The sequence below is a fragment of the Caretta caretta genome, chromosome 11 (genome assembly GCF_965140235.1).
Source record: "Caretta caretta isolate rCarCar2 chromosome 11, rCarCar1.hap1, whole genome shotgun sequence".
NCBI lineage: Eukaryota > Metazoa > Chordata > Testudines > Cheloniidae > Caretta > Caretta caretta.
The window spans coordinates 12,403,872-12,430,737 of record NC_134216.1 but is presented as its reverse complement, the minus strand read 5'-3'; the positions used below and the strand labels follow the sequence as shown (position 1 = coordinate 12,430,737).

Genomic DNA, 26,866 nt, shown 5'->3' with positions numbered 1-26,866 from the left:
TCCAACAGACATATCCCATATGATCATTTTCCTTATAATTATGGAGGTTGGGGGACACTGACAGAACTTGATCCTGCCCATCTTCTGTTTTTATCTAGCAAATAAAGACGTTATCTAAGCAGTCTTTTGTGTATTTTTTTTTCAAATATTTCGCTCTAAAGCCTTTTCTTATCCACAGTTTAAGTCAATGATTCCTTTGTGATTGTTATATTGCCCATGCAAGCAGCTAAGAGAGAAAAAAAATCAATTTCCTATTCCAGGAGGTAGACACAACCGATTTCATTATGAAAATATGAGTCTATCTGAACAACTTCTAGAAAAGTCATGTGCATATTCACTCTAGCTGTGAGCGTTATACTTTGCATCGCCCACGCTACAAGCCAGTTAACCTCTGCCTACAACAAAGAAATACATCTGCATCCAGGCCCTAATTCAACAAAGCACGTATTTAAGCCCCGTTGACTTAAGAGGGACGTTAGCACGTGTTTAACATTATGCACATGCTTTGCTGAATTGGGGCCACAGAATGACTATTCCTATCTGCCAGTCCTGCATCAAGTAGAGGACTGAATAGATCAGCCACTTCAGCTAAATGAGATACACAGGGTGTGCAGCTTCAGACACCACATAGGAAAACTAATCATAATGCACATTCCACTGATACTTACTGCTTCCCCTTCTCTCCTGCTGTCTCACTGACATCAAAACAGTTTCTGCAGATGACTGTAATGCAATGCAATGGGAGTGATTCCAGCTGGATAATCTAACAGTCCTAAATCTTTCAAGCTCAACAATTTAAAGTGACATATGTTATATTTTTATGTACCCAGCAAAACCATCCTGCTGTAGTAGTAAACAACCAAAGGAAGTGATACTATAGTTAAGTAAAACTGATTGCAATAAATGTTCAACTCCAGTGACAAAGAGTTTTCTTCTTCTTTTTTTGTTTCTGAAGTACTATAAATCTCCACTGCTGTTTACCTCAACCACATGGCATACTGCTTCCTAAAGTTTCTGAGGGTCCAAAAGTTTTTGTGTCCTCTGCATTTTGAAAAAAAGAAAAAATGGACATTATTCAGTCTTTTTCAGTGGACTGGTTCCTCCTCTGCATTGTCTGAATCTGAAAGGACATTGAATTTGTAAACTCCCAATCAGATCCTGGAATTATTTTTATTATTCATTATTATTATTATTTACATTTTTACATTCAGAATCTTTCCCAAGAACAAAGCAAGAGACTTGTTGCACAAAGCAAACCGCATCTGGGCTGAAACTGCAAGGCAAGACCACATTCATGCTCCCTTATCAACTATATTACTACTTAACCTGGGGGGCAATGTATATACCAGGGCAAGTGATTTCTTCATGACATGTTATTGTGTGAGAGCCAGAGCTCTTTAGCAATCCAAAGCAAAGGTAAGTGAATTTCTATATATTCTGGAAAATGCAAGCAAGGAAGTCTAGTGCAAAGCAGTTACAATTTACAAGCAACAATGCAGGGTCCTTTCTTCACACTATGAGTTTCTTATAAACAACTTCTACATTGATTAAGAAGTCCTTTCAATCAATTACTATATTAGACTCTGTCCTCTGATTAACAGTAACCTTGCCTCTAATAAAACAGAATTAGAAATCTACTTCTAATTGTTTCTCTAGGCCATGCCACTGATTTTTGTCTTCTATGAGGAGTTCTGCACCTCTGTGTAGAGATGTTAGCGATCACTGAAATACAGCCAGCCTCCTATGGGATGGAAGATGGCAGGCATTGAGCAGCTCACAACAAGACTATACAACAATCAGGACATAGAATGAAGTACTATACACCCTATCCTGATCAGACAGTTGATTGGAGATATCGAACCCAATTCTTCTCTCACACCAGTTTTATACTGTGATGTCAAAGGAGATATTCCTGATTTACACAGTGGTAGATGAGAGGAGGATAAGGCCCACTTTCATCATAATGCTTCAAATGAAACTAAATAAATGCCCTTCCTTAAATAAGAACATGCATCTTAACCACATAAAGGGGAAGGAAAGCCAAGGAGGTGAGGATCTCTGCCATGGCCCTTACTCTCCATATAGCTAATCCTGGACCCTTCTGGAAGATCTTCATGTCAGAATTCTTCTCTTCATTCTTGCAATGAGCTCCTTCAGATACGCTACTGCACTTGAATTCTCAAGCATCCAAGAAGAGACCCCTCTGATACATAAACCCTTTAGGGGTCACGGTGTCTGTGCAAAAAAGCAAATCAGTGAATGCATTTGTCCCAGACTGCCAGCTCTTGAATGATTCACTCTACATTTAGATGAAGTGCTCTCCTATAATTATAGTTGCTTGTTGGTCTCACTTGCCTCCTCCCTTCTATCTCTCTCCTCAAGCCCCAGGCTCAGTGAGAGAACACTGAATCATTCTTTAGTATAATCAGGTTTTCAACTAAAGTCACGGCTTGTTTCTGTCAATTTAGGAGCCTGATAAAAAATTCCCAAACCAAGACCCCAGCCTGGAACAATAAAGACCTTTGGGAAAACTTGAATCTGGATCCAGATCTAATTTCAAATAAATAAGTTAAATCAAGTTTGGCTCTTTGGCCCTGAGAAAATAAGAGGGAAGGGGGAATGATATAGACGAATAATGTTTTGAATTGCACCATCTTATACATGGTAGGTACTGCAATTAATAAATACTGTAAATGGATTTCCTAGACACGCAGAGTTTGGCTGAGCAGATACAGCTCTGGATTGGGACTTAAGAGACCGGAGTACTAATCTGGCCCTACCACTGGTAAACTATGTGACTACAGGTAAATCACTATGTCTCAAAAAGAAAAGGAGTACTTGTGGCACCTTAGAGACTAACCAATTTATTTGAGCATAAGCTTTCGTGAGCTACAGCTCACTTCATCGGATGCATACTGTGGAAACTGCAGAAGACATTATATACACAGAGACCATGAAACAATACCTTCTCCCACCCCACTCTCCTGCTGGTAATAGCCCATCCAAAGTGACCACTCTCTTTACAATGTGTATGATAATCAAGGTGGGCCATTTCCAGCTCAAATCCAGGTTTTCTCACCCCCCTCCCCTTTTTCCAGAAACCACACACACAAACTTACTCTCCTGCTGGTAATAGCTTATCCAAAGTGACCACTCTCCTTACAATGTGTATGAAAATCAAGGTGGGCCATTTCCAGCACAAATCCAGGTTTTCTCACCCCCCCCCCCAAAACACACACACACAAACTCACTCTCCTGCTGGGAGTGGGGTGGGAGAAGGTATTGTTTCATGGTCTCTGTGTATATAATGTCTTCTGCAATTTCCACAGTATGCATCCGATGAAGTGAGCTGTAGCTCACGAAAGCTTATGCTCAAATAAATTGGTTTGTCTCTAAGGTGCCACAAGTACTCCTTTTCTTTTTGCGAATACAGACTAACACGGCTGTTACTCTGACACCATGTCTCAGTTTCCCTACCTTTTAAAATGGGGATGACACTGCTCTCTTTCATAAAGCACTTTGAGATCTATGGATGAACATAATTATATAAGACCCAGTATTATTAAAATCAATTACTGTTTTGGGGCATGAATGCAAATTAGCTGACTTCTAAGAACAGGCACTGGTGAAGCTCTGAGATCAAACAGAACCTTCATCGGCTGAACCCTCTCATTTATGTAAAGGGAAAGTGGTAATAATAAAGATCAGTTTTAATTCTCCCATCTTTCTGCATTTATTACATATACACTTTATCACAAGTAATATTCGTTATTTCATTTGGATTGTTCATGTTGTGTAGATGCTGCCCCCAGCATTTGGAATTGCTTTATTACTGTTGTAAACATGAAAAGTTCATCTTAAGAATTTAAAATTATTTATCTTTGCTAGAGTTACTCTCACCTACCAACTGTGCAAAGAGCACTTAGTAAGAGAGGGATAATCTGTTGTGAGTAAAGAGAAAAGGATTCACAGTGACAGTATTCTAATTCTTCGTGGATTTATTTATCTTATATTGTCTTTCCATATACCAGTTAATAGTAACTATAAACCCCTGCATGATTGGATGCTAGTATCCCTTATGTTTGTTACTGAAGTAGCAGCAGACAAATACAACATTGTAAAAGAGTCTTATCAAACAAAAACTATTAAGTCACTTAACATATGTCTCTCTACATGGGGACAAGAGACTCCAATGGTGACTTTCTCACACATACCATTTAAAGGTGCAATGAATCACAGATGAAAGCCCTATTTATCAGGCAAAAGTTTAACACCCACTACACCAGCCATACCAGCACAAGTGTCAGGATTATATAAGTGTCTTTAATGAAGCTTGATCCTTGCATGTCCCTTGTATAAACCTGGATCCTGGTATGCCTATCTATAGAACTTATAAGGACCCCATTACTGTGTCTTAGTGTGACAGACATGACAATTTCCAGCAGTATCTTTGGGAGATTGTACTGAATTAAATTTATATAGCTTTGTAGTCCACTGACTTATAAATGCAAAGTATGTAACTTATCTAGGAAGGAAGACATGGCCTGTGTAAACCCTGCACAGTGTTATGAGCTTCAAAGGACCATACTAAACAATGTGTCAGACAAGGAGGAACTTTTGGCACAAAGTTAAATGGGTTTCCTAGGAATACCTGTAGGGAGACAAATGCAAATTCCAGGTTCTGAACCCAACCTTCGGAAGCAGTTAAAACTGGTTAAAACTGATTAAAACTGTCCTGAGAGAACCATTTTCTGACTGATTTCCTATTCAGAGTCTCTGCAGTATGAAGGGAGTGGCAATTACTGGTCTGCTTTATCAACTGAGCCACATCTCCACCCGATCTGTGACTGTCAGTGGTAACCTCTAAGGGTGATATCCTGGCCCCACTGAATTCCATGGGAGTTTTGCTATTGACTGCAGTAGGGCCAAGATTTCATGCTACAAGTACAGAGATGGCTCTTCCTCCTTTGTACCTTAAAGCTCACTGGAAGACTGGGATCAGGCATGTGGAAAGTGGGGCATTCATGTGTTTGAAAGTGCAATCAGTTTAGCCTTCCAGCCTGGCCATGCTTTGGGATATTTTTGTTTGTTTGTTTATGAAAAAGGGGGGAATGCTTCGTTCAAAGGCTGGGACTAAATCCTGCTACCACTAAAATGAATGGCAAAACTGCCCCTGAATTTGATGAGAGTGGGTTCTGTTCCCAGATTTTTAGGTGTGCTGAGTCAGCTTCTCAGCCGATGTAAAGTAACATAGTTCCATTCAGATCAATGGATCAAAGCTGATTTATATTAGCTGGGAATATGGGGAATATTTTCCCCTCCATTTTTCCATATAGGTTGCTTTTTCTCCATCAGCATAGATCTGTGGATCTTGTAAAAGATGGGATTTACCACTCCTCTAGGGTTATGAAAAAATGAGGGCTTCATTCTAGGAGGCTTCTGTATGTCCAAACAGGAAATTCCTGAACTTAGAGGCACTTACTGTGAGCTCAGTCAGCAATGAAAGCTACATACTGTCTCATGTATCTCACACTAACAGCCATGTAACCCTGTTGGATGCCTCTGATCTCCCAACTGTCTGCTTCATTATTATGGCACACCGCTATTGCATTTCAGTTTTAAAATATTATAATTTTGTGAGCACACAAGAATGTGGCTAGGCACCTCACAAAAACATAGCCCTTGCCCCAAAGTAGATAACACAACAGAGGGTTTCATAAACAAACAATAAAGGAGTAAGGGAAGAGAAGGATCATGAGAACAACAATATCACATAGTAACTATGGCTTGGTCTACTGATAAAAGTTAGGTTGAAAAAAAACCACACCCTTCACTGACATAACTATGCTCATTTAACCGGTAGTATAAATGCAGGTATGTTGAGGGAAGAATGCTTTTGCTAATGTAGCTAACTTCATTCAGGAAGGGAATATTCCTGCACCAAAGGATTATGCTGGCCTTCCTAAGCCAACAACATAGTTACGCCGGGATAGCTCTGGAGTGTAGACATAACGTGAAGTCCAGAAACATCTTGATGGTCTTGTTAAACAACAGGGGTTTTTTTAAACTCTCTTCTCATGGGTGACATTTCTTTCTCAGAAGGATTCAGGTGTGACTTTCTGAACAGGTTTAGTAAGGGTGTTCAAGGGCTAGGGGCAATACACTAGGACTTTGGTCTGGCAGAAGGGAATGAATGTTGCACCAAGGTAAGTGCCATTGGAAGAATGCCAGAGGACAGGAGGAATGTGAAAAAAAAGAAGTTCATGAGATAATGGTCAGGAATGAGTGGCGTAAGGCCTTGAGAACAAAGACTGGAAGCTCGCATACTTCTTATCTGATGAAAGCCTTCTTATTCTTACTGGGATATTAGCTTCTAAAAGAAGGATATCCTGTAAAATACAAGATGGATGGTTGCTTAGTGAAAGTCCTAGGAAGATGCAACTGGTCTCTGTTATCTGTGGCAGGCTACAAGGTTTAAAAAAAAAAGCCTGTGTGCTTGTGTATTTCATTTTACTTTTCTTCAGCCTCTGACAATGTTACTGTTCTAACAGCTGGCATTTGGGGTTATGGCTTAACAAATAAAATTCTGACTGCACGCAGTAACCCAAGCAGGAACTTCACCTTGACTTCTAGAGACTACACAGTACAGTATCAACACTTTAGCAGTAATGAGGCAAACTGAAGTCCCAGTCCTATGAGGTGCCAAGTGCTCCCAGCCTCAACTCCCACTGACGTCAAGCAGAGTTAGAACATGAAAGCTGCCATAATAGGTCAGACCATGGATAGTCTATCTTGCACAATATTTTGTCTCTGACAGCAGCCCATTGCCTGTACCAAAGCTTTAGGGAAGGGGAGTGTACAGAACAGGGCAATTATGGAGTGATCTGCTCCGTCTTCCCCTCCTGGCTTCTGGCAGTCAGAGATTTAGTGTCACCCCGAGCATGGCGTTGAGTCCCTCACCATCTTGGCTAATATCCATTGATGGACCTATCCTCCATGAATTTATCATCCAGTTCTTTTTTGTACCCAATTATACTTTTGGCCATCACAACATCCCAGAACAGTGAGTTCCACAGGTAATTTTTGTGTTGTGTATCTCCCTATCACAAGTTACGCCAATCCCTTAAAGAAAGGGAGGCGTTTCTGAAAGAAACTTTGATGTAGCCTGCCTGGCGAAAGAATGTATGGTAATAATCAATAAATATTGTAAGGGTGGAAAATTTCTAGTATTATTATTTATTAAGGCTACAGTATTATAGTAACACTTAAAGGCCCAATCATGACCGGGGCCCAATTGTACTGGGCACTGTACAAACAGAAGTAGACAACAATCCCTGTCCTGAAGAGTTTACAATCTAAGAATTAACCTTCCATTTGTTTCCTTCTCACATGCTCAGGTATTTTATCAAGAAGACCCTATACTTGGGACACTCTCTCACCATGTGCCAAATGTTGTCCTTCTGCTCCTCCTTCATGCCCACCTTTGGTTTGCTTTCCAGTATTGATCTTCTCTGTAACACTGATCTTTGATCTCTGCTGATCATTGGTATCTTCTAATTTTTCTGGTCACTCAACTCTTATCTAAGGATGCTCAAAATTCAATCTCTTCTGATCATTGATCTTTGATCTTTTCTGATCATACTTGATCCCGATCTTTCTTCCTTTAGAGTAGATTTGTCTGAGTTATATTACAAGCTCCTCATGGAAGGGTCCGTGTCCTTTAAATGTTGGCAAAGCTCCTTGTACAACTCTGGCACGCTGCAAGTCTTGAATGGGGTCTGCAGGGTTTCCAGTTGACTTGTCGCAGCTCTGCTCCCACCCAGAAGCTCGCTGCTCACAAACTAACCAGGAGAGACCATGAAACTCAAAGTTACATCAGGGAGGTTTTCTCGGGACTTGACTGTAAGAACACTGTGAATTCTGATTGGTCAGGGCTTCCTATTTAAACCCAAAGAGAGGCAGAGGAATTTGTCTACACAAGTGGCCTCTACCTGGCTTCTACAATGGACCTTGCCTTCGTGTCTGACTCCTGAACGCAGCTTCTCTGCCTTGCTCTTTGTTCCTGCTTTCTTGACCTGTTCCTGCCTTAATGCCTTGTTCTGGTCTCTGAATCTGGCTCTGACCTTTGGCTTGACTCTCCACTTTCAACTCTGTCCTTTGGCTTGACTCCCAATTCTAACTCCTACTCCAGCCACTAGTTCCAGCTGTCTGTATGTTGGCCCTGACACTTTATAAATAACAACAAGTAATAACTACTGAAAAATGTATGATGAAAACTAAAAGGAATAATATTCCCACCAGCAAATAACAAATTGTTCCAGGCACTGCTCAAGAAATGAGCATTCTGTGTTCCATTCTGAGTTAGAGATCACCAAATAAAACAAACATCCCTAATTAATGGAATGAAAACTTAAAAGAGATTCACCCTGACTGTTACTGTCATAAATAAATATGAACTCCAGTTCTTGGAAGAACAATCAGATAACTATCAAATTTGGATAAAAAACAGCTTCTTGTTTAGTAAGAATACAGGAGGTAAAATACAGGGTGATAGGATCGGTGGACTATTAGTTTTATACTTTTTAAACATTGCCATGTTTTCTCACAGGCTCAAGAATAATCTTTAGTAAGCTAGGAAGTCTGACTAGCCAAGGAACGTGTTTGTTGATGCAAAGCTGAGGTTGTTTCTGCTACAATGCTACATGCTCAGACCAGTGCTACACTACATTTACTTTCCTAACATTGTCCACCATTGCTGGCAAAAGAGCTCCACAGGTAACAGCACATATTTTCCTAGTTATTAAGGTCACATAATTAAGCATTCAAAAGATACCAAAAGTTAAGATTGCACCTGGCCTCCTTGAATGTACATATTATACTCATATACTATTTCCCAATAATACACTACAACAGCATTACATTATATAGCAAAACAATGAGCATTACTGAATGTAGATAATTATAGATGATCAACTGGACTTGACCTGTCCTGCAGTATATGCCAACGGATGGCAATAAGTTTCCCCACTGCCCCCTTTTGAGATGCAGTTATGCAGTTAAGTCTTTGGGTGGATCAAGCAATTATCTAATCAATCCATTCCAAAATCCTGAAGCTGTCACTGTAGATAGTGAAGGGCTAACAGTGGATGGGAGTTGTTTTTTGGAAGTAGGGGGTGGGAAATTATTTCACAGGCCCACCCAAAAAAGCTAAGGCTGGCTCTGATAAGCTCTAACAACAGCCTTCAATCTCCACTCCCATTTTCAAACATTTACTTTTTGAAACTTCTTGGTCTCTGAATGTATATATTTTTGCATTCCCATTCCAGAGAGAATCTTGCTGGAGACAGCATTGTGTGTTTTTGACCTGTCTGACACACATCAGCTTTTTAACTCTTCTGAGTTCAAGGTGAGAGCAGCCACCAACTCTAAAACCTCCTCTCCCACGCAGAGTCACACACGCTTTCTGAATTATTAGGAGAAACAGCAAAAAATATTTGACTTCTTAATTCTGTGAAAATCATGGCACATTCTATGCAGGTGAAACTGCAACTAGAGTATCCTTATCTGAAAAACGGAGTGTCCTTTTTTCCTTCCTGTAAATCAATGACTGATTTTAATCTATCTATTGTACAACATATTAGTATTCTCTTGCATCCACCATGTCTTTCAAAGGGTAGGGGTCTGATCATACTTACTCCCTTCTTGTTCTGTTTTGATTGCTTCAAACTGAACCACTTTAACATCCTGACTGCTCAATTGCTGAAGTCTTTCTTTCCAGTAAAAAGCAAATTGGAAAGTGTTTTTCTGGGTTTGATTTGCTCATGAAGCTTTACTGGTTTGCAGCATAATTTATTTCCTGCACTTTAGCAGCATGCCGTCATCCAGAGCAGAGACTTTGAACTGTCTTTGCAACTCGTAGGTGCAGTTCAATTCTACACTAGTAACCAAGTTAGCCTTATGCCTCGTAAGATAAAGCCATTCTGCCTAGAGCAAGATCACATGTACATCAGGAACATCTTGTGATTTACAGATACTGTGTTCGCAATTAGGCTGGGATATTTATTATTAAAGTTAACTTGACCTTTAGCTGTGTGGCCATGTGCCTGTACAAAGGGTACATTTATCAGTGTGTTGCTTTGTAATTTGATTTTCACACTGCCTGTGCTATCAGACAGGATGTAGCAAATGGGTTGCCATGGAAACTAAGGTGTATGTAGCTATGACGCTGCAAACCCCAGAACGCTGCAATAACCCTTCTTTTCATGTACTGACCTTTTACGTTTAAGTCTTCCTGTGTGCAGAATTCAGCAGCCATCTTGCTCTCAGAGTCAGTACAGCCTGAAGGAGTCTCATACCCAATGTTATTATAGGGACACTTTACTTTTGTTCATTAATATTGCTGAGTTTCTTATTTGACATCAAAGTCACGTTAGATTGAAATGATCAAAAAATAAGGCCATAGATTTAGGTGCCTAATTTCAACCTCCCAAGTTGGAAAATGAGGCCCTATATACTAACTTTAAAATCAATAACAACCTTTCTTTATTAAATGGATAGTACTAGAAATTAAAAATAGCAAAAGAGACTCTATATTGTAATGGAAGTACAGTATGTTTTATATTTCCTGAGTAAGTTTAACAATTATTGCCAGAAAAATCACTTAAGTATTGAAAAATGTCTTCTGAGAACAGGTAGGAGCAGGACCACATTTTTAAAGAGGCTTCAACCTTACCTCTTGCTAGCATCTAATTACCTGATTGGGGTAGGATTTGTGCCTGCATTTATTTGTGGGCACAAAATAGCACCCATACAACTGGGTGCTGTGCTAAGAAACTTCATCCACAAAGCCTCTACTGCCATTAGCGTTGTACATTTTAATGATAATAAGCTTGTGTGAATGGGTCATTCACTTTTTCTCAGGCACCACTGTAATGTCATGTCACCGAGGAATGGGATTTTTAAAAGTGTCTCAGTGATTTAGGAGCACAAGTCCCACTGAAACTCATTAACACTTCTGAAAATCTCACCTGAGATTTTCAAGACATAGTCATGGTAAATCTGACTGATGCATTTTATGAAGATCTATAGTGGGATGTTAAGTATGATTTCCATTAGCACTGACATTGCAGATGTTCCAAGCTTCCAGATGTTTTGTTCTCTTTTGACACTGAAATGAAACCACAGATTGCTCCATAGCAAGTAAGGCCTGCCAATGTAAATGAACAAACTGTCTGCAGCTAGAAATAAGTCCAGCATCTTTTTCACTGAGAATGAATTAAGCACCCTTTAGGAATTATTGCATTAGGAGACAACATCAAAGCTTTGTATGCACTATACAGTGAATCTCACATGACAAGCCAGTTGAGGGGGTGGAGAGAGAACAACTAGTGAAGCTTTGTTCTGTACTTTCCTGTATTTTGGCTTTATAATTTATCATACTATGGTTGTAAGGACCACTGCAGTCAGGGATATCTGGGGAGAACACTCAGGGCTCCTAAGAGACACTTGTTAAAATTCAGCCACCAGATTAAAAGGGGGAGTGGGAAGATCTCCCCGCCTCTGCTGAGGTTCATCCACTCTCAACATCCCTGAGAGGGGAATTATCCTACTACTCAAAAAGTACACTGCCTTTGAAATGGATCAAACTGCACTAGATGGCTGGTATTTTCCAAAAATTCCCTGGGGAAGGATTCCCACAGCAGCCCTTACAACAAGTACATATGTGCACAGTAAACACCAGTCTTTATCATCATTATAATCAGTGAATTTTCAGGAACAAAGTATAAACACGTCCAGCAACAGCTATTTGATAGCCACTCGTGTTGCATTCACCTAGGACTGGGAGACAGCATTGTTCACACACATAGGAAAGCAAAAGAATAGGTTCCCCAGGCTCTCTATTTATGGGATATGAGTTTGCTAATATAACATTTTAGTCATAGGCCACTGTGCATCACCTCTGGAATGAGAAAACAGTTAATAACCCTTTTCTTGATCATCATTTTGTTATGTTTATAAAAGGGTGAAGGAAATGCTTTGGATGTCAGACTCCAAAGGTAAGACAATCTGTCTGATCAGTATGGAGTACTAGTCCCAATTCTGTATCAATGCAGATTATGGTAAGGATTACCCTTGAACTAATACTCAAGGTTTTGGAATATTCCTCGTGTGAAATCCAAAACTGCTCCCCAATTTGAGCTTTTCAAGAGCGATAAAACAGACAAAGAGATGGGGAAGTTACTGTACACCAGAAATCCTAAAAGTCGTGGACTGTTACAACACCACATAAACATATTGATAATTTTCCCTAGAAATGTTTTTGCAGAACAAAAACATCTTCTGAATAATTATTAATTCATAGTGTTTATGGGCCGGCCATGCAATCTCAGATGCCGGGAGGGAAAAACAGATTTAGTCTTTCCATATCTTACAGTAGCCAGTTTTTAGAAAACCTTGGCAGGATTTCAGTACAGTACAAAAAAACTACAAAGTCATCAGCCAGAAGGATGCTGCACCAGAGGGAAAAACAGAATTAAATCTCTTTTTAATTTTGTAGCTCTCTTGCATTTCCTCTGGCTATGCAACTGGTAGCAGCAGCATAACTCACTATAAAAGATGAAGAACATCTGACAGCCTCAAACAACGTCAGGTTTCAGAGTAGCAGCCGTGTTAGTCTGTATTCGCAAAAAGAAAAGGAGTACTTGTGGCACCTTAGAGACTAACAAATTTATTTGAGCATAAGCTTTCGTGAGCTACAGCTCACTTCATCGGATGCATTCAATGTGTGTGCCTTGTAATGATGTGAAACTTTTTACCATGAGCATTATTGTGAGGATGTCCCCAGGTTTCATGCCAAGGAGAGCCTCAAACCAAAGAGGTTACAATTAATGAGAAGGTGTATAAAGAAATCTTAATGCAGAAACCTTTCTGCCTGTCCTTCCTGAGCAAGCTGTAACCTTCTATACCAATATTCCAGTCATGTGTATTATCCCACCAGGTTTCTGTAATGCAAACTATGTCATAGTTGTGTTTATTTACTAGCATTTTGAGTTCTTCCTGTTTATTCCCCATACTTCTTGCATTAGTATACAGACATCTAAGATACTGATTTGATCTGCCCCCACCCCCCCGTTCTGTCTTGTCTCTGCTTTATCCCTGGAATAACAGACCATGCCCCCCCAAAATTCCAAACCTTCTCCCAGGTCTCCATGTTCTTGACTTATCTGTGGGCTTTGGTCACCTGCCCCCTTCAAACCTAGCTTAAAGCCCTCCTCAGTAGGTTAGCCAATCTGTATCCAAATATACTCTTCCCCTTTCTCAATAGGTGGACCCCATCTCTGCTTAGCAGTCCTTCCTGGAACAGCATCCCATGGTCAAGGAAGCCAAAGCCCTCCTGGTGATACCATCTTCACAGCCAGGCATTCACCTCCAGGATGCATCTCTCTCTGCCTGGGCCCCTACCCTTGACTGGAAGGATCGAAGAGAACACCACCTGCACGCCGAACTCCTTCAGCCGTACTCCCAGAGCCTGGTAATCACTTCTGATCTGCTGAGGGTCATACCTCACAGTATCATTAGTATTCACATGGATGAGCAGCATGGGGTAGCAATTGGAGGGCGGTATGATCCTCGACAATCCCTCCATAACATCTCAGATACAGGCCCCGGGCAAGCAGCATATCTCCCAGGATGCCATGTCAGGGTGACAGATGGGTGCCTCTGACCCCCTCAGAAGAGAGTCACCAACTACCATTACCCTACATTTCCTCCTGGGAGTGGTGGCTGTGAACCTCCCAGCCTAGGGGGTACATGGCTTCTCCTCCTCCTCCTGTGGGGGTGATTCCTCATTGTTCATTGCCAGGGCAGCATATAGGTCTGGTGGGGCCTTGGAGTTGCCTGCAAAAGTAGGAAAGACCCCAGGCAGGAAGGCCTGGGAGTAGGAAGAGAAACTTTTGTTTTGTGTAGACTGTTGTTAGACTTTAATTTGAGGCTGGAATTTTACTTGGAGTTTATTTTAATGTAAATAAACCTCAGATCCCTAAAAGGGGTATTTTTGGCCACAGAAAGCCCATGTGGAATTTATCTGAGGAACCAAGTGGGGACACTTGTATGGCTACCCTGAGGCCGTGAGGGGGCCATTCACTGACAGAGAAAATTCTGTATCTATAGTGGGAAGTTATGTAAGAAAAACACAGTTACATGAGTGGGAATTTGGCAGAAAACCAAGGTTAACAGCTCTAATTCTATGAAAAGGATAAGGGGAGTCTTCATATTAACCCATTCATAGATGACATAGGAAGAAGGGACCATTATGATCATCCCAGGCTTGTCTACATGGTGCTGACAAAGCACACTAGAGGGGTTGGATTTGCAAAGGACTCTAACTGCCCTGAGTTAATACTGTTGGAATGCTCTGAAAAGTACCTAGTTTGCATTAACATAGTCCCACTCATTAATGTAAAGTAGATACCTTTCAGACCACATCAGTAAGCTCTACATGGGGCAGTCTGCATGCAGTACATTAGAACACTTTACAAATCTCACCCCTCTAGTGCGCTTTGCTGGTGCCATGTAGAGAAGCCATTCATGTAATCTCCTGCATGACACAGGCCATAGAACCTCACCCAGTAATTCCTGCATCAAGCCATGATTTCTATTTGAGCAATAGCATCTCTTTGAGAAGGATATTCAGTCTTAATTTAAAGATTTCAACTGATGGAAAATGAGAATCCATCATGTTTCAAGATAAGTTGTTCCAATTGTTAATGACGATTATTAAAAACAAGCATCTTATAATAATCAACTTCAACTAGAACAATTATTGTTACTTTGATTATTATTTATATATTACCACAGGTAGAGATGGCAGAGGTCAAGATCTCAGTATTATGATTCCTCTGAAATGGGAATTGAGGCCATTTTCTAATTAAAGATACACAGTATTTGCTGTATATTTTTACAGCATCTAAACTTTCCAATTCACATTTCAGAGCTTTTTTCAGATCCAAAAACAACATGTATGGGAGGAGGACGGCTCTCCCCAGCAACCTCCAAAGGAAAATAGAAGATAAATCAGTAGGAATCAGACCAACATTTTTAAAAATAGCAACTCTCAAAGCCAATAGATCTAAACAAGTTGGAATGTCTTTCACGTTAGCATCTTCTTAGTGTGGGTCCCTCAAGCCATGAGTCTATACACAGAGGTCACAGAGTAACAGCCGTGTTAGTCTGTATTCGCAAAAAGAAAAGGAGTACTTGTGGCACCTTAGCGACTAACCAATTTATTTGAGCATGCTCAAATAAATTGGTTAGTCTCTAAGGTGCCACAAGTACTCCTTTTCTTTATACACAGAGGGTGGGAGCTTTGCCACTGACTTAAATGGGCCAAGGTTTTCATCCCAAGTGAAGTTTTTGTACAGTGTGTTGAAGAGTGTTTACTATACAGGACAAAAGTAGAGAACTGGTTTACTTTGTAGAGGATAATGAACTAATTTTGGTATAGGTTTCAGAGGAACAGCCGTGTTAGTCTGTATTCGCAAAAAGAAAAGGAGTACTTGTGGCACCTTAGAGACTGCTGCAGTTTCCACGGTATACATCTGATGAAGTGAGCTGTAGCTCACGAAAGCTCATGCTCAAATAAATTGGTTAGTCTCTAAGGTGCCACAAGTACTCCTTTTAATTTTGGTATAGTAGATCACACAGGTCCTGTCTCAAGCATTTACAGAGGTTTCTATTTGCTATAATATTACTCATTTCTGTTGTTTCTATTTGCCTTTCAATTCCATGTACAGTACAGAGTACCTACGTTTCTCATATAAAACATTTTCTCAAATGGAGAAAGAAGTGTTTTTTAAAAATACTTCAGAATACAGGTTTTACAAAAAAAACCTGTTGTATATTGTATTGTATTGTATAAACATTGTATATATTTTTTGTCTTTCTTTTTATAACGAAGTGGGTTCATAGATCCAATTTGAAATTCAAGCTTTTTGCTACATAGCATATAGTAAAAAGATGAAGTATTTGTAGTCTACAGATAGTCACTATCACTACTTTTATGCTGTGGCTTCTAGGATAAAATCCAAGAAAAAGAAAAATTATTTAAAAAATATTAAAAGTATTAAGGACCAGGGCCCAGATTCAGGAAGTTACTCAAGCACTTGCCTAACTTTAAGCATGAGTAATGCCACTGATTTCAATAAAAAGAAAAGGAGTACTTGTGGCACCTTAGAGACTAACCAATTTATTTGAGCTTGAGCTTTCGTGAGCCACAGCTCACTTCATCGGATGCATACCGTGGAAACTGCAGCAGATATTATATACACACAGAGATCATGAAACAATACCTCCTCCCACCCCACTGTCCTGCTGGTAATAGCTTATCTAAAGTGATCATCAAGTTGGGCCATTTCCAGCACAAATCCAGGTTTTCTCACCCTCCACCCGCCTACACACAAACTCACTCTCCTGCTGGTAATAGCCCATCCAAAGTGACAACTCTCTTCACTATGTGCATGATAATCAAGGTGGGCCATTTCCTGCAGAATCATAGAATCATAGAATATCAGGGTTGGAAGGGACCTCAGGAGGTCATCTAGTCCAACCCCCTGCTCAAAGCAGGACCAATCCCCAATTTTTGCCCCAGATCCCAAATGGCCCCCTCAGGGATTGAACTCACAACCCTGGGTTTAGCAGGCCAATGCTCAAACCACTGAGCTACAATCCATTGGTGATCTTCCTGAAAATACCATCCTAGCCACTATGGATGTAGAAGCCGTCTACACCAACATTCCACACAAAGATGGACTACAAGCCATCAGGAACACTATCCCTGATAATGTCACGGCAAACCTGGTGGCTGAACTTTGTGACTTTGTCCTCACCCATAATTATTTCACATTTGGGGACAATGTATACCTTCAAATCAGTGGCACTGCTATGGGTACCCGTATGCTGACATTTTTATGGCTGACTTAGAACAATGCTTCCTCAGCTCTCGTCCCTAATGCCCCTACTCTACTTGCGCTACATTGATGACATCTTCATCATCTGGACCCATGGAAAAGAAGCCCTTGAGGAATTCCACCACGATTTCAACAATTTCCATCCCACCATCAACCTCATCCTGGACCAGTCCACACAAGAGATCCACTTCCTGGACACTACAGTGCTAATAAACAATGGTCACATAAACACCACCCTATACCGGAAACCTACTGACCGCTATGCTTACCTACATGCCTCCAGCTTTCACCCAGACGACACCACACGATCCATTGTCTACAGGCAAGCTCTACGATACAACCGCATTTGCTCCAACCCTTCAGACAGAGACAAACACCTACAAGATCTCTATCAAGCATTCTTACAACTACAATACCCACCTGCTGAAGTGAAGAAACAGATTGACAGAGCCAGAAGAGTACCCAGAAGTCACCTACTACAGGACAGGCCCAACAAAGAAAATAACAGAACGCCACTAGCCGTCACCTTCAGCCCCCAACTGAAACCTCTCCAATGCATCATCAAGGATCTACAACCTATCCTGAAGGATGACCCATCACTCTCCATCACTCTCACAGATCTTGGGAGACAGGCCAGTCCTTGCTTACAGACAGCCACCCAACCTGAAGCAAATACTCACCAGCAACCAGACACCACACAACAGAACCACTAACCCGGGAACCTATCCTTGCAACAAAGCCCGTTGCCAACTGTGTCCATATATCTATTCAGGGGACACCATCATAAAGGCCTAATCACATCAGCCACACTATCAGAGGCTTGTTCACCTGCACATCTACCAATGTGATATATGTCATCATGTGCCAGCAACGCCCCTCTGCCATGTACATTGGCCAAACTGGACAGTCTCTACGTAAAAGAATAAATCAGACGTCAAGAATTATAACGTTCAAAAACCAGTCGGAGAACACTACAATCTCTTTGGTCACTCGATTACAGACCTAAAAGTGGCAATTCTTCAACAAAAAAACTTCAAAAACAGACTCCAACGAGAGACTGCTGAATTGGAATTAATTTGCAAACTGGATACAATTAACTTAGGCTTGAATAAAGACTGGGCGTGGATGGGTCACTACACAAAGTAAAACTATTTCCCTGGTTTATTTCCCCTCCTACTGTTCTTGTAAAGTGCTGGAAATGGCCCACCTTGATTATCACTACAAAAGGTTCCCTTCCGCCCCCTGCTGGTAATAGTTCACCTTACCTGATCACTCTCGTTACAGTGTGTATGGTAACACCCACTGTTTCATGTTCTGTGTATATAAATCTCCCCACTGTATTTTACACTGTATGCATCCGATGAAGTGAGCTGTAGCTCACGAAAGCTTATGCTCTAATAAATTTGTTAGTCTCTAAGGTGCCACAAGTTCTCTTTTTCTTTTTATGGATACAGACTAACACGGCTGCTACTCTGAAACCTATCACAGATTATGAGACTTAGAAACACTGCTAAAGTTAGGCACATATTTCCTGAATAAGGGCCGAGGCCTACGTGATGTGAATGTCATTAATTATTATTACTTTAGTGCTGCCTAAAGTCTTCAGCTGAGATCCAGGCCCCAAGTGCTGGGCAAACACACAGTGAGAGACAATATCTGCCTTGAAGAGCTTACAATTAAAAAAACAAAATAGACAAAGGATGTGAGGAGATAGAGGCATAGAGAAGTGAAGTCACTTATCTAAGGACACACAGCAGGTCAGTGACAGAGCCAGGATTAGAGCCCAGTTCTTCTTTCCCTTAGTCTAGTGCCCTGGCCACCACAGCACACTATGTCCTCTGCTACAACGTACTGTTTAATTAATCTACAGTCAGAGACAATGAAAATTCCCATTCAGGCTACTGGAGTAACAGCTGTGTCAGTATTTCTACTCAACACCCCCCTTGCCCCCATGAGTTTAAAATGTAGCTTTACAAAATTTGCTCCAAGGCTGAAGCTTGATATATGAGAAGAATGAAACTTACTCTCAACCAGGAGAGATTTGTTTTTGAAAAGATTTGAAATAAAGGAGTGTGGCTGAAGGGGTGTGATCAAATACAAGTTTTAGAGAGTTGTTGTTGGCACTGCTCAAACTCAAAAATCTGTTTGGGTTGTTTTAGCCCAAAATGATGCACGACATTCATTTCCCCTAACATTCAATTATGTCCTGGATAATCCCCAGGCATAATAACCAGAATGAAGGAAAGGAGAAAGTGTGTTGACTTTAGCTTTAAATTTCCTTGCTTTGAGAAAATTGTGTGAACCTCAATGTTACTTAAAAATTGTTTCGAGTGTTAAGTTAATATATAAATGTTCCAAGTGCAAATTAATCTGCCTCTAGACTGGCTGACATTGCTTTGAAGTGGCTTTGCATGTATTTGTAAAAGAGGTTTCTATGAAGAGATAGTGTGTTGTTTTCAAAGGGGGAGCCTCTCCCCGATTTCTTCTGGATTTAATCCCAGGGGGGCACCTGGAGAGAGATTTCACTGAGGTCACAGAATGGAGAGCTATATTTAGGACACATCTCAATGCCTGAATCTGATTTCTCTTACACCAGGGTAACTCCACTAACTGGAGTTGGATAGTAATTGAGTCTATTATTTACAGATCACAGATTCATTACATATGGGTGCCTGAGCAGTGCTGTTATCTGCCGCACATGAACTCATTATGCTGCATATGTTACAGAGTTTACCCAAGCGCTACCAGCTGTGCCAAGAACCTGAGCTGGGAGCACACTGGAGTGCAGCTGCAGCTTTTCTGAGATCTGCCCACAAGCTCTCTGATCATTTACTGTTGGTCCGGCTGAGAAGATAAACCACTGATGCCTCTCACCAAGAGGCCTCACTCTAATTCTCCTGGAAGAGAAGCACCACACATGAGGAGTCAATATCTCTTCAAGGCCCCAGACTAAAATCCCCCAAATGTCCAAAATACTGCTCTGTGTTTAGGAGAAGTTAACGTAAGAAGTACTGGTTTCAGCGTAGCAGCCGTGTTAGTCTGTATTCGCAAAAAGAAAAGGAGGACTTGTGACACCTTAGAGACTAAAATAAATTGGTTAGTCTCTAAGGTGCCACAAGTACTCCTTTTCTTTTTGTAAGAAGTACTGTACTCTGTTAGGTTCCAGTATTTCTTTGGGATCTGCCAGCACAAAGGCCGCTGACAGCAGATCCAGATACAGGATCAAGACCTCAGTCTTTAAAGTATTAGTGTATGGAAACATGAAGAGATGATTCGGAGGTAAAATGGTGAGTTATACAACACCCCTCAGCATAAAGGTGCTGCAATGCAGCACCGTGAAGGCTAAATTCTCCTCACCCTACTCCCACAATTAGTGCCATTGATGTCAAGGGCCCTATTTTAGCAGAATTTGACTTTGAGTCGATAGGTCTGATTCACCAAAACACTTGAGAATACACTTATGCTTATGTCTATTCCTGTACAGCAAAGCACTTATCCATGGCTTTAACAGTAAGCATAAGGATAAGTCACATTGAAATCAACAGGACTTAGGCAAATGGTTAAAGTTAAGCATGTGCTCAAGTGCTTTGCTGAATCAGAACATTTATCAGGAATAACAGAGATGAACAATACTGAAATGCAGAATAAGTCAGTGTAAATCAAAGAAGCGAAAATGTATTTTCCAGCATCCAGCAAGGTATTCATCTAGTTTCAGTGGCTTTTGGGATATATATAGATCACACCAAATCTTGTTTAGGTTATTGGTGGAACAAGAAAGTAATAACATGTTTACCTTAAAAGGCATGTTCCAATAACGTATTATCTTGGAGGCTTTTAAAGGTTATTCATTTACAATTCATTCCTATTTCTGAGTTCAGCTCTCAAAAACATCTTATACTGGAGCTCATTGGTGAGCCTGACAATCACAGATACAAGTTTTGTAATTGCAAGAACACTTTCTACTCAGTGTCACTGGCAGCATGATAAAAACACCGATGAGCACATATACCATAGGTGATCCTGGAAAGTTCATTATTTTGCAAGTTTACATCGGTTTCAAAACCAAACAGGTGAAAAGGCATAAATACTCTTGGTGGATATGAAAAACCCAACTATATTAAACTGAATAAATTATTGTTATTAACAATACATCACTGCTGAATCAGTGCTTCTGAACAAAGACTTCTGGGCAACTGGAAATATGGCCAAAGATCACAGTTGGAGGAATTAGGGCAATATACCCAAGTCAATCCTCATAGCAGTAATGGAGCACCCAAACAGCCAAATCCTCGGATTGTTCAATAAATAAAACAATCATACACACACAGAGAGCAACATACAACATTAAAATGGAATCTAATGAGCCTCAAGGGTACCACAGATATGTTCCACCATATGTCGAGAAGGAATGGATTCCAGAATCACCGTATCTGGAAGGAGAAGGCCTCCCAGGCTCTCATGATTACACAATGGAGTGGGGGTGGGGGGAGAGTTTGCATTTCAGTGCTGTTATATTAATTGCTGTGTGTGCACCCATGGTCCCTCCAATAGACTAGTTTTTGGCGCTAATATGGCAATTACAGAAGATAACCAACTGTCTGGTAATTCACAATCTGGCTCACTCTGAGACAGTGCTAATAAGAAAAAAGTTGCTCTGAGCTGTGATTTTTCATAGCCTACTCAACCTCTAAATTTTAACACACAGGGCAGAGGCTGCAGCTCAGAACCAGCAACAAGAAGGGCAAACTATGTACCACAGCAATATTGAGGACAAGCACAAGAATAGCCAGATTTTTAATATCTCAGCAAAGGGGTTCCCAAGTGTAATACAGCTAAAGAACCTCCATAAAGGGTTAGTCTCTTTGTCTCTCTTTCTATTCTGCTTTTATCCTAAATTCTCTTGGGAAGAGTTAGCTGCAGTGCATATGCAGGGATAGATCCTACCTTGTCACTGTCCACTGTGTTCTGTGAGGTTCTGGATGCAATGGAAATGGTATCAGGCTGACTGCTTCCATCTCCTTGGCTGTCTGCATCATCTACTCCATCTCTGCACAGGGACAATGAGAAAACAACCCTGTTTACTTAAAGCACCAGCCTTGGGAAGTGCAAAAATTCACAGGTGGATTTGAGAACTGCCAATTCAGCACATTGGGCAGGATTTGTGCTAAGATTACCCCATTGATGGAGCTCATATTATTACACACTGTGTAATTTAAAATGATGTCACCTCTGCTGTAGGGTTAGAATTCTGCATATAATCACCACGTTTATTGCTGGAATAGGAATGGCCTTTGTGTCCATATTTACAGCAACGAAGGCTCTTGCTCCTAGAAATAGTTCCCTAATGAGGGTGGTAAGGCAGATATTTCACTCGAGTTAGATTTCTCACTTAACCAAAACCAGCCATCCAAATAATAGCATTGCTGTTCACGACACTGAAGCGAAGGGATATCTCTGCAGTCTCACTGTAATCCACATTTTCAGGAGTTTAAAACTAGCATAAAAATGACAGGATTGTAAAAAGAAAAGAAAAGAAAAGATATAACCACATCAGTCTGTTGGCATAGGGTATTTTTTCCCCCTCCTGAAATTCTTTTCCTTTGAACCTCTTTCTGCCTCTTTTTAAGAATTTCTTTACTGAAATTAGTATACAAGGAATACAAGCAGCCTGTTACATCTGACAGGACTTTGATGTTGCCAACAAAAGTCTCACTCTTTCATTGGGATCTATGAGAGCAAACCCATCCATAAGCCCATGAAAAACTGTGAGGGCAAGGATGCTCCACTGTTTAGGGTGGTAGCCTGTGGTTCAATTTCCTGCTCTGCCACAGATTTCCTGTGAAACCATAGGCAAATCACTTGGGTCCAGATTTTTAAAGGTATTTGGGTGTTGCTCCACTCAGCATTGCAGAAGTGACTTAGACACTGAGAAACCTAAGTCCCACTGACTTTCAATTGACTCTTATGCTCCTAAGTGTCTAATTAATTTTTGAAAATGAGGCTTGGGCTCCTAAATCAGTTAGATGTTGCAACACTGAGTGACACAACACCAAATCACCTTTAAAAATCTGGGTCTTAGTCTCTCTGTGCCTTAGTTCTCCATCTGTAAAATGGGGATCAAAGCATTGGCCAACTTCTCAGGGATGTTATGATAATAAACATGCTAAAGATTGAGAGGTGCTCAAATGGGGGCTCTCATACTCCTGGCCATCTGCAGCCCGAGAACCTCCCCAATGGGGCAATTTTGGGGCCGAGTCTCTCTCTTGGCCCCACCTGCCACCCTGAGGCGCTTCCCAACCGAGAGTCCGCTGGGTGATTTACAATGTCCAGGGGCCCTGCCCATTACCGGGAGCGCAGCGGAGCTGAGCGGCTTCTGCCTGCTCGCTCCACGTGTCTGCCATTCCCTCCCTGCAACCCTGGGGCGGGGCTGTACCGCCACGCACAGCCCCTGGCCCGAGCGCCCTGTGGCCAATGGAAAGCTGCGGGGCGGTGCCTGGGAGCAGCAGCGTGCGGAGGCCCCCCAGCCCGCCGTGCCTTGGAGCCCCAGGTAAGCACTGCACCCCCCCGACCTCCTCCCCACACACCCCCTCCCACCCCCAAAATCCCTCCCAGAGCCTGCACCCCTCCCCCTTCCCACACCCCCTTCCCACCCCCAAACTTTCTCTGAGAACCTGCAACCCCACCCCCTCCTCCTGCACCCCTGCCCCCGCCCAGAGCCTGCACCCAGCACCCAAACTCCATCCCAGAGCCTGCACCCCAGACCCCTTCCCCCACCCAAACTCCCTCCCAGAGCCCAACCTCTCACCCTTCTGCATCCAAACTCCCTCCCAGATCCTGCCCCCCAATCCCCTACCCCAGACCTCCTCCCCCACCCAAACTCCCTCCCAGAGCCTTAGCCAAGGTGGGGGGAAGAATTTGGGGGGGGGGGCGGGTTCTGGGTGGCATGAGTGACGTTATTGGCCCGCTGGGAGGATTTGAGGACTGGCACTGGCCCTAAGGTAAACTGAGTTTGAGACCCCTAAGATGGACAGACTGACTGTACATGGGCTCAGGGGTCTGTTCTAATGGATCCCAATGCAAGGCTGGAGCCTTAGTTAATGCAGTGAAAGGAACAATCCATTGTATATAATTTTTTCTAACCAGGTACTCCACTTTGTTGTCCACAAAAGTCCTGTTATTATTTCTTATTATTTGTCATGGACGGTAACACTGAAATGCTGAAGACCACTTATTATTTTTATTGTCACATGATACATAAAATCGAACAAGAAAAGGGAATACGCAGGCGCTTGTTTGTGAGAAGAAATAGACTCCTCTTCAGGTGGGGTCAGCAAGAGAAATATCCTTGGACTCAACGGGTAATTTTCATTCTGATCCAGCAGTTAATTCATTACATGTTATACATCACTCTAGTAGTTTGGGGGGGTTGAATATTTTTAATTTGAAAATGTTTGGTTTCCACAGAAAAGGTTTTCATTACATGTTTTCCTCCATTTCATGGTCGAAAAAAGCAAAGTTTGTCTGTGAAGACTGTGGATGGTTATCGTAAAAATGCTACGTGAATCTTGTAAAAAGCAAACAGACACTCTCCTGGTATGATATGGCAAAGGTCCACTGATTTCATGGATTTATACAATGTGAAAATCTGGCCCCTTATTTTTTGTTTAGGACAGCTTGTCCAATCAAATTGTTTTGCTCAAACAGTTGAAGTTATTTTGAGAATTTCTGTTCAATTAACTAATCTGAGCAAACCTGCACTGCTGAAGAAAACAGTTCCAACCGAGAATCAAGTTCCAAACAGGAGGGTTGTTTATGGAATCACTGAGGTTACCTTTTACTGTTATTTCTCTGCTTTGCCGGTGTCTTGGGGAGCTGGATTGGCTCCTTCAAAGCTCCTTTCAAATGAATAATCCTCTCCTGAATGACTTCCCGGATATTTTTGATCCATTCCTGTTTTGTTTCAATACTGGATGCCTGAAGTTCCAAAAGGCAAAATGATAGGCACATTATAATATTCTTGGCACGTCTCCTATGTTGAAGAGTCATGATTTGTTGATATTAACACATGATTGACTGTTTCACTGTTGGTTCCTCACTCCATTGTCACAGCAGCTGGAATACCTAAAAAACCTAGCAGAACTGGAAGCGCATGTTTGCCATACCTACCTAATAAGTTCAACAAGCAACACGAGAGCAGTTAATCTCTAGATGTACATTTAATACAAGAAATAAAAAAATGCTCTCTGGTGAGGAAACAGGTTATCAGTGCACAGCTGGTATTTCTCAAACAAAATATCTAGTGTGAGTTCTTTTTTAAGAATTCAATCAGCGAAATGATTGTCAGCTCTGTGAGTTTGAAGAAAAGCACTACTGCCAATGAATCCAGGGGCAATCAACTGAACCAATTACAGTCCCCAATGTAAATACAAATTCAAACTCAGAATCATCCTGAGTTAGATTCTGCAGTGGCTCAAAACAGACCGTAATAGGAAGAGGACTGCAGTGGACTGAGCAGCTGCATAATTGAACCCTCTTGAGCCAGGCTATATATTAGAACCAAATTCTGCCCCAAGATGCGGGCAGAATTGACCCCTGACTCCAATGGGAACTACATGCATGCTTCCAGGGAAAAAAATCCTACCTTTCACTTAGCACTTCCAGTCCCCAGTTGGGAATTTAATGCTTTGAAGGCAAAGAAAACAAGCTCAAAAGACTCACTTTCAGCACTGTTTTGTTGTCTGAGGATGGTGTCCGCCCGGACCACAAGGCAAATTTACAGGGATCTCCCTCGACGTGCTCTGTCACTCCCAGTTCTGAGGTCTAGTGAGAAGGAGAGACCATACATTATGAATGGAGCCTCCTGGTTTCAAGAGATTTTACATTGTGGGGGAGCTCAGCTCCTCTGGTATGTTGTACACTGATAAAATAAACTGAAAACAAAGCCATAAGCAAGGGATGGCAAGGGAAAGGTGTTTGATCAGTTCAGACGAACCCCACTGCCACCATCCCAACCACCATGCACACTGTCATCTTTAATCTTTCCAGAAATGCTCTGAGCTTTGTTTTTCAGATATAGCAGGGCTCAGTGAGCCCCGACAAGGTCTGAGCATGGGGTTCCAGAATGCATAAGTATTCCAAACTCAATGCAGAGACAAACAAGCCTTCCCTTCCATCTCTACCTATAAAAAACCCAACCCCAGAATATCTCATTCTGGTAGACCTACCAGTAGTTTGTTCTTGTAAACATATTTAGTGTGTCCTGAAGAATCTTTGATTTCTTTGCTAAAAACCAAAGAGATTTCAAAGAGAAACAAGTGTCTCTCGCGACCTTTCCGAATGAGAGACTTGGGATCCCACACTTGAAAGGAATCCTGAAGGATGAGCTCTCCCTGAACATCCAGGTTTTCATCAAAGCCTAAATGAAACACAACAGAACATTTTATCCAGTTTTGTTCCTGGGACCAATATCCCCAATGATCAACAAAGCAGGGTTTTCACTGTTCAGAGGATTACAGTGTTATGAAAGAATAGGAACATAGAGTCGCATGCTTTATTATGCAACTAATTCTTGAATGGATATTAATGGAAAGGCACTGTCACAGTCAGAACATTGTTCATTTTATTCTCTGTTGCTTTGGATTGAATTGTTTCTGTGGTACTCAGTGTGCCATATATATTGGGTGAAATGTACCTATATTGCTGTTCTGTATGTACCTTTAGTGCTTTCCACTGTATTTGTGCGTGGTAATATTCATTAGGCAAGGGGAAACACGGTAAAGATTTTAATGGTGACAACTGTATATAGGGCAGCAATATATGGACTACTGTGCATGCCACCACAATCTTAATTACTTGTAAATGACACAGTAAAAACTTTAATGATGAACTCTGTACCATGTGGC

General features: G+C 41.4%; 1 protein-coding gene across 6 annotated transcripts in view; it reads right to left on the bottom strand.

Annotated features, from left to right (window-relative positions):
• KALRN (kalirin RhoGEF kinase) overlaps positions 1-26,866 on the bottom strand; it is a 779,108-nt gene that overhangs the window by 183,042 nt on the left and 569,200 nt on the right. For all 6 annotated transcript variants that reach the window (XM_048869043.2, XM_048869046.2, XM_048869044.2 and 3 more), the window contains exons 30-33: positions 26,189-26,379; positions 25,683-25,784; positions 24,796-24,938; positions 21,909-22,011 (exon numbers count right to left, since the gene is read on the bottom strand). In XM_048869043.2, coding sequence (XP_048725000.2) covers positions 21,909-22,011; positions 24,796-24,938; positions 25,683-25,784; positions 26,189-26,379 — 539 coding nt within the window. The remainder of the gene's footprint in view (positions 1-21,908; positions 22,012-24,795; positions 24,939-25,682; positions 25,785-26,188; positions 26,380-26,866) is intronic.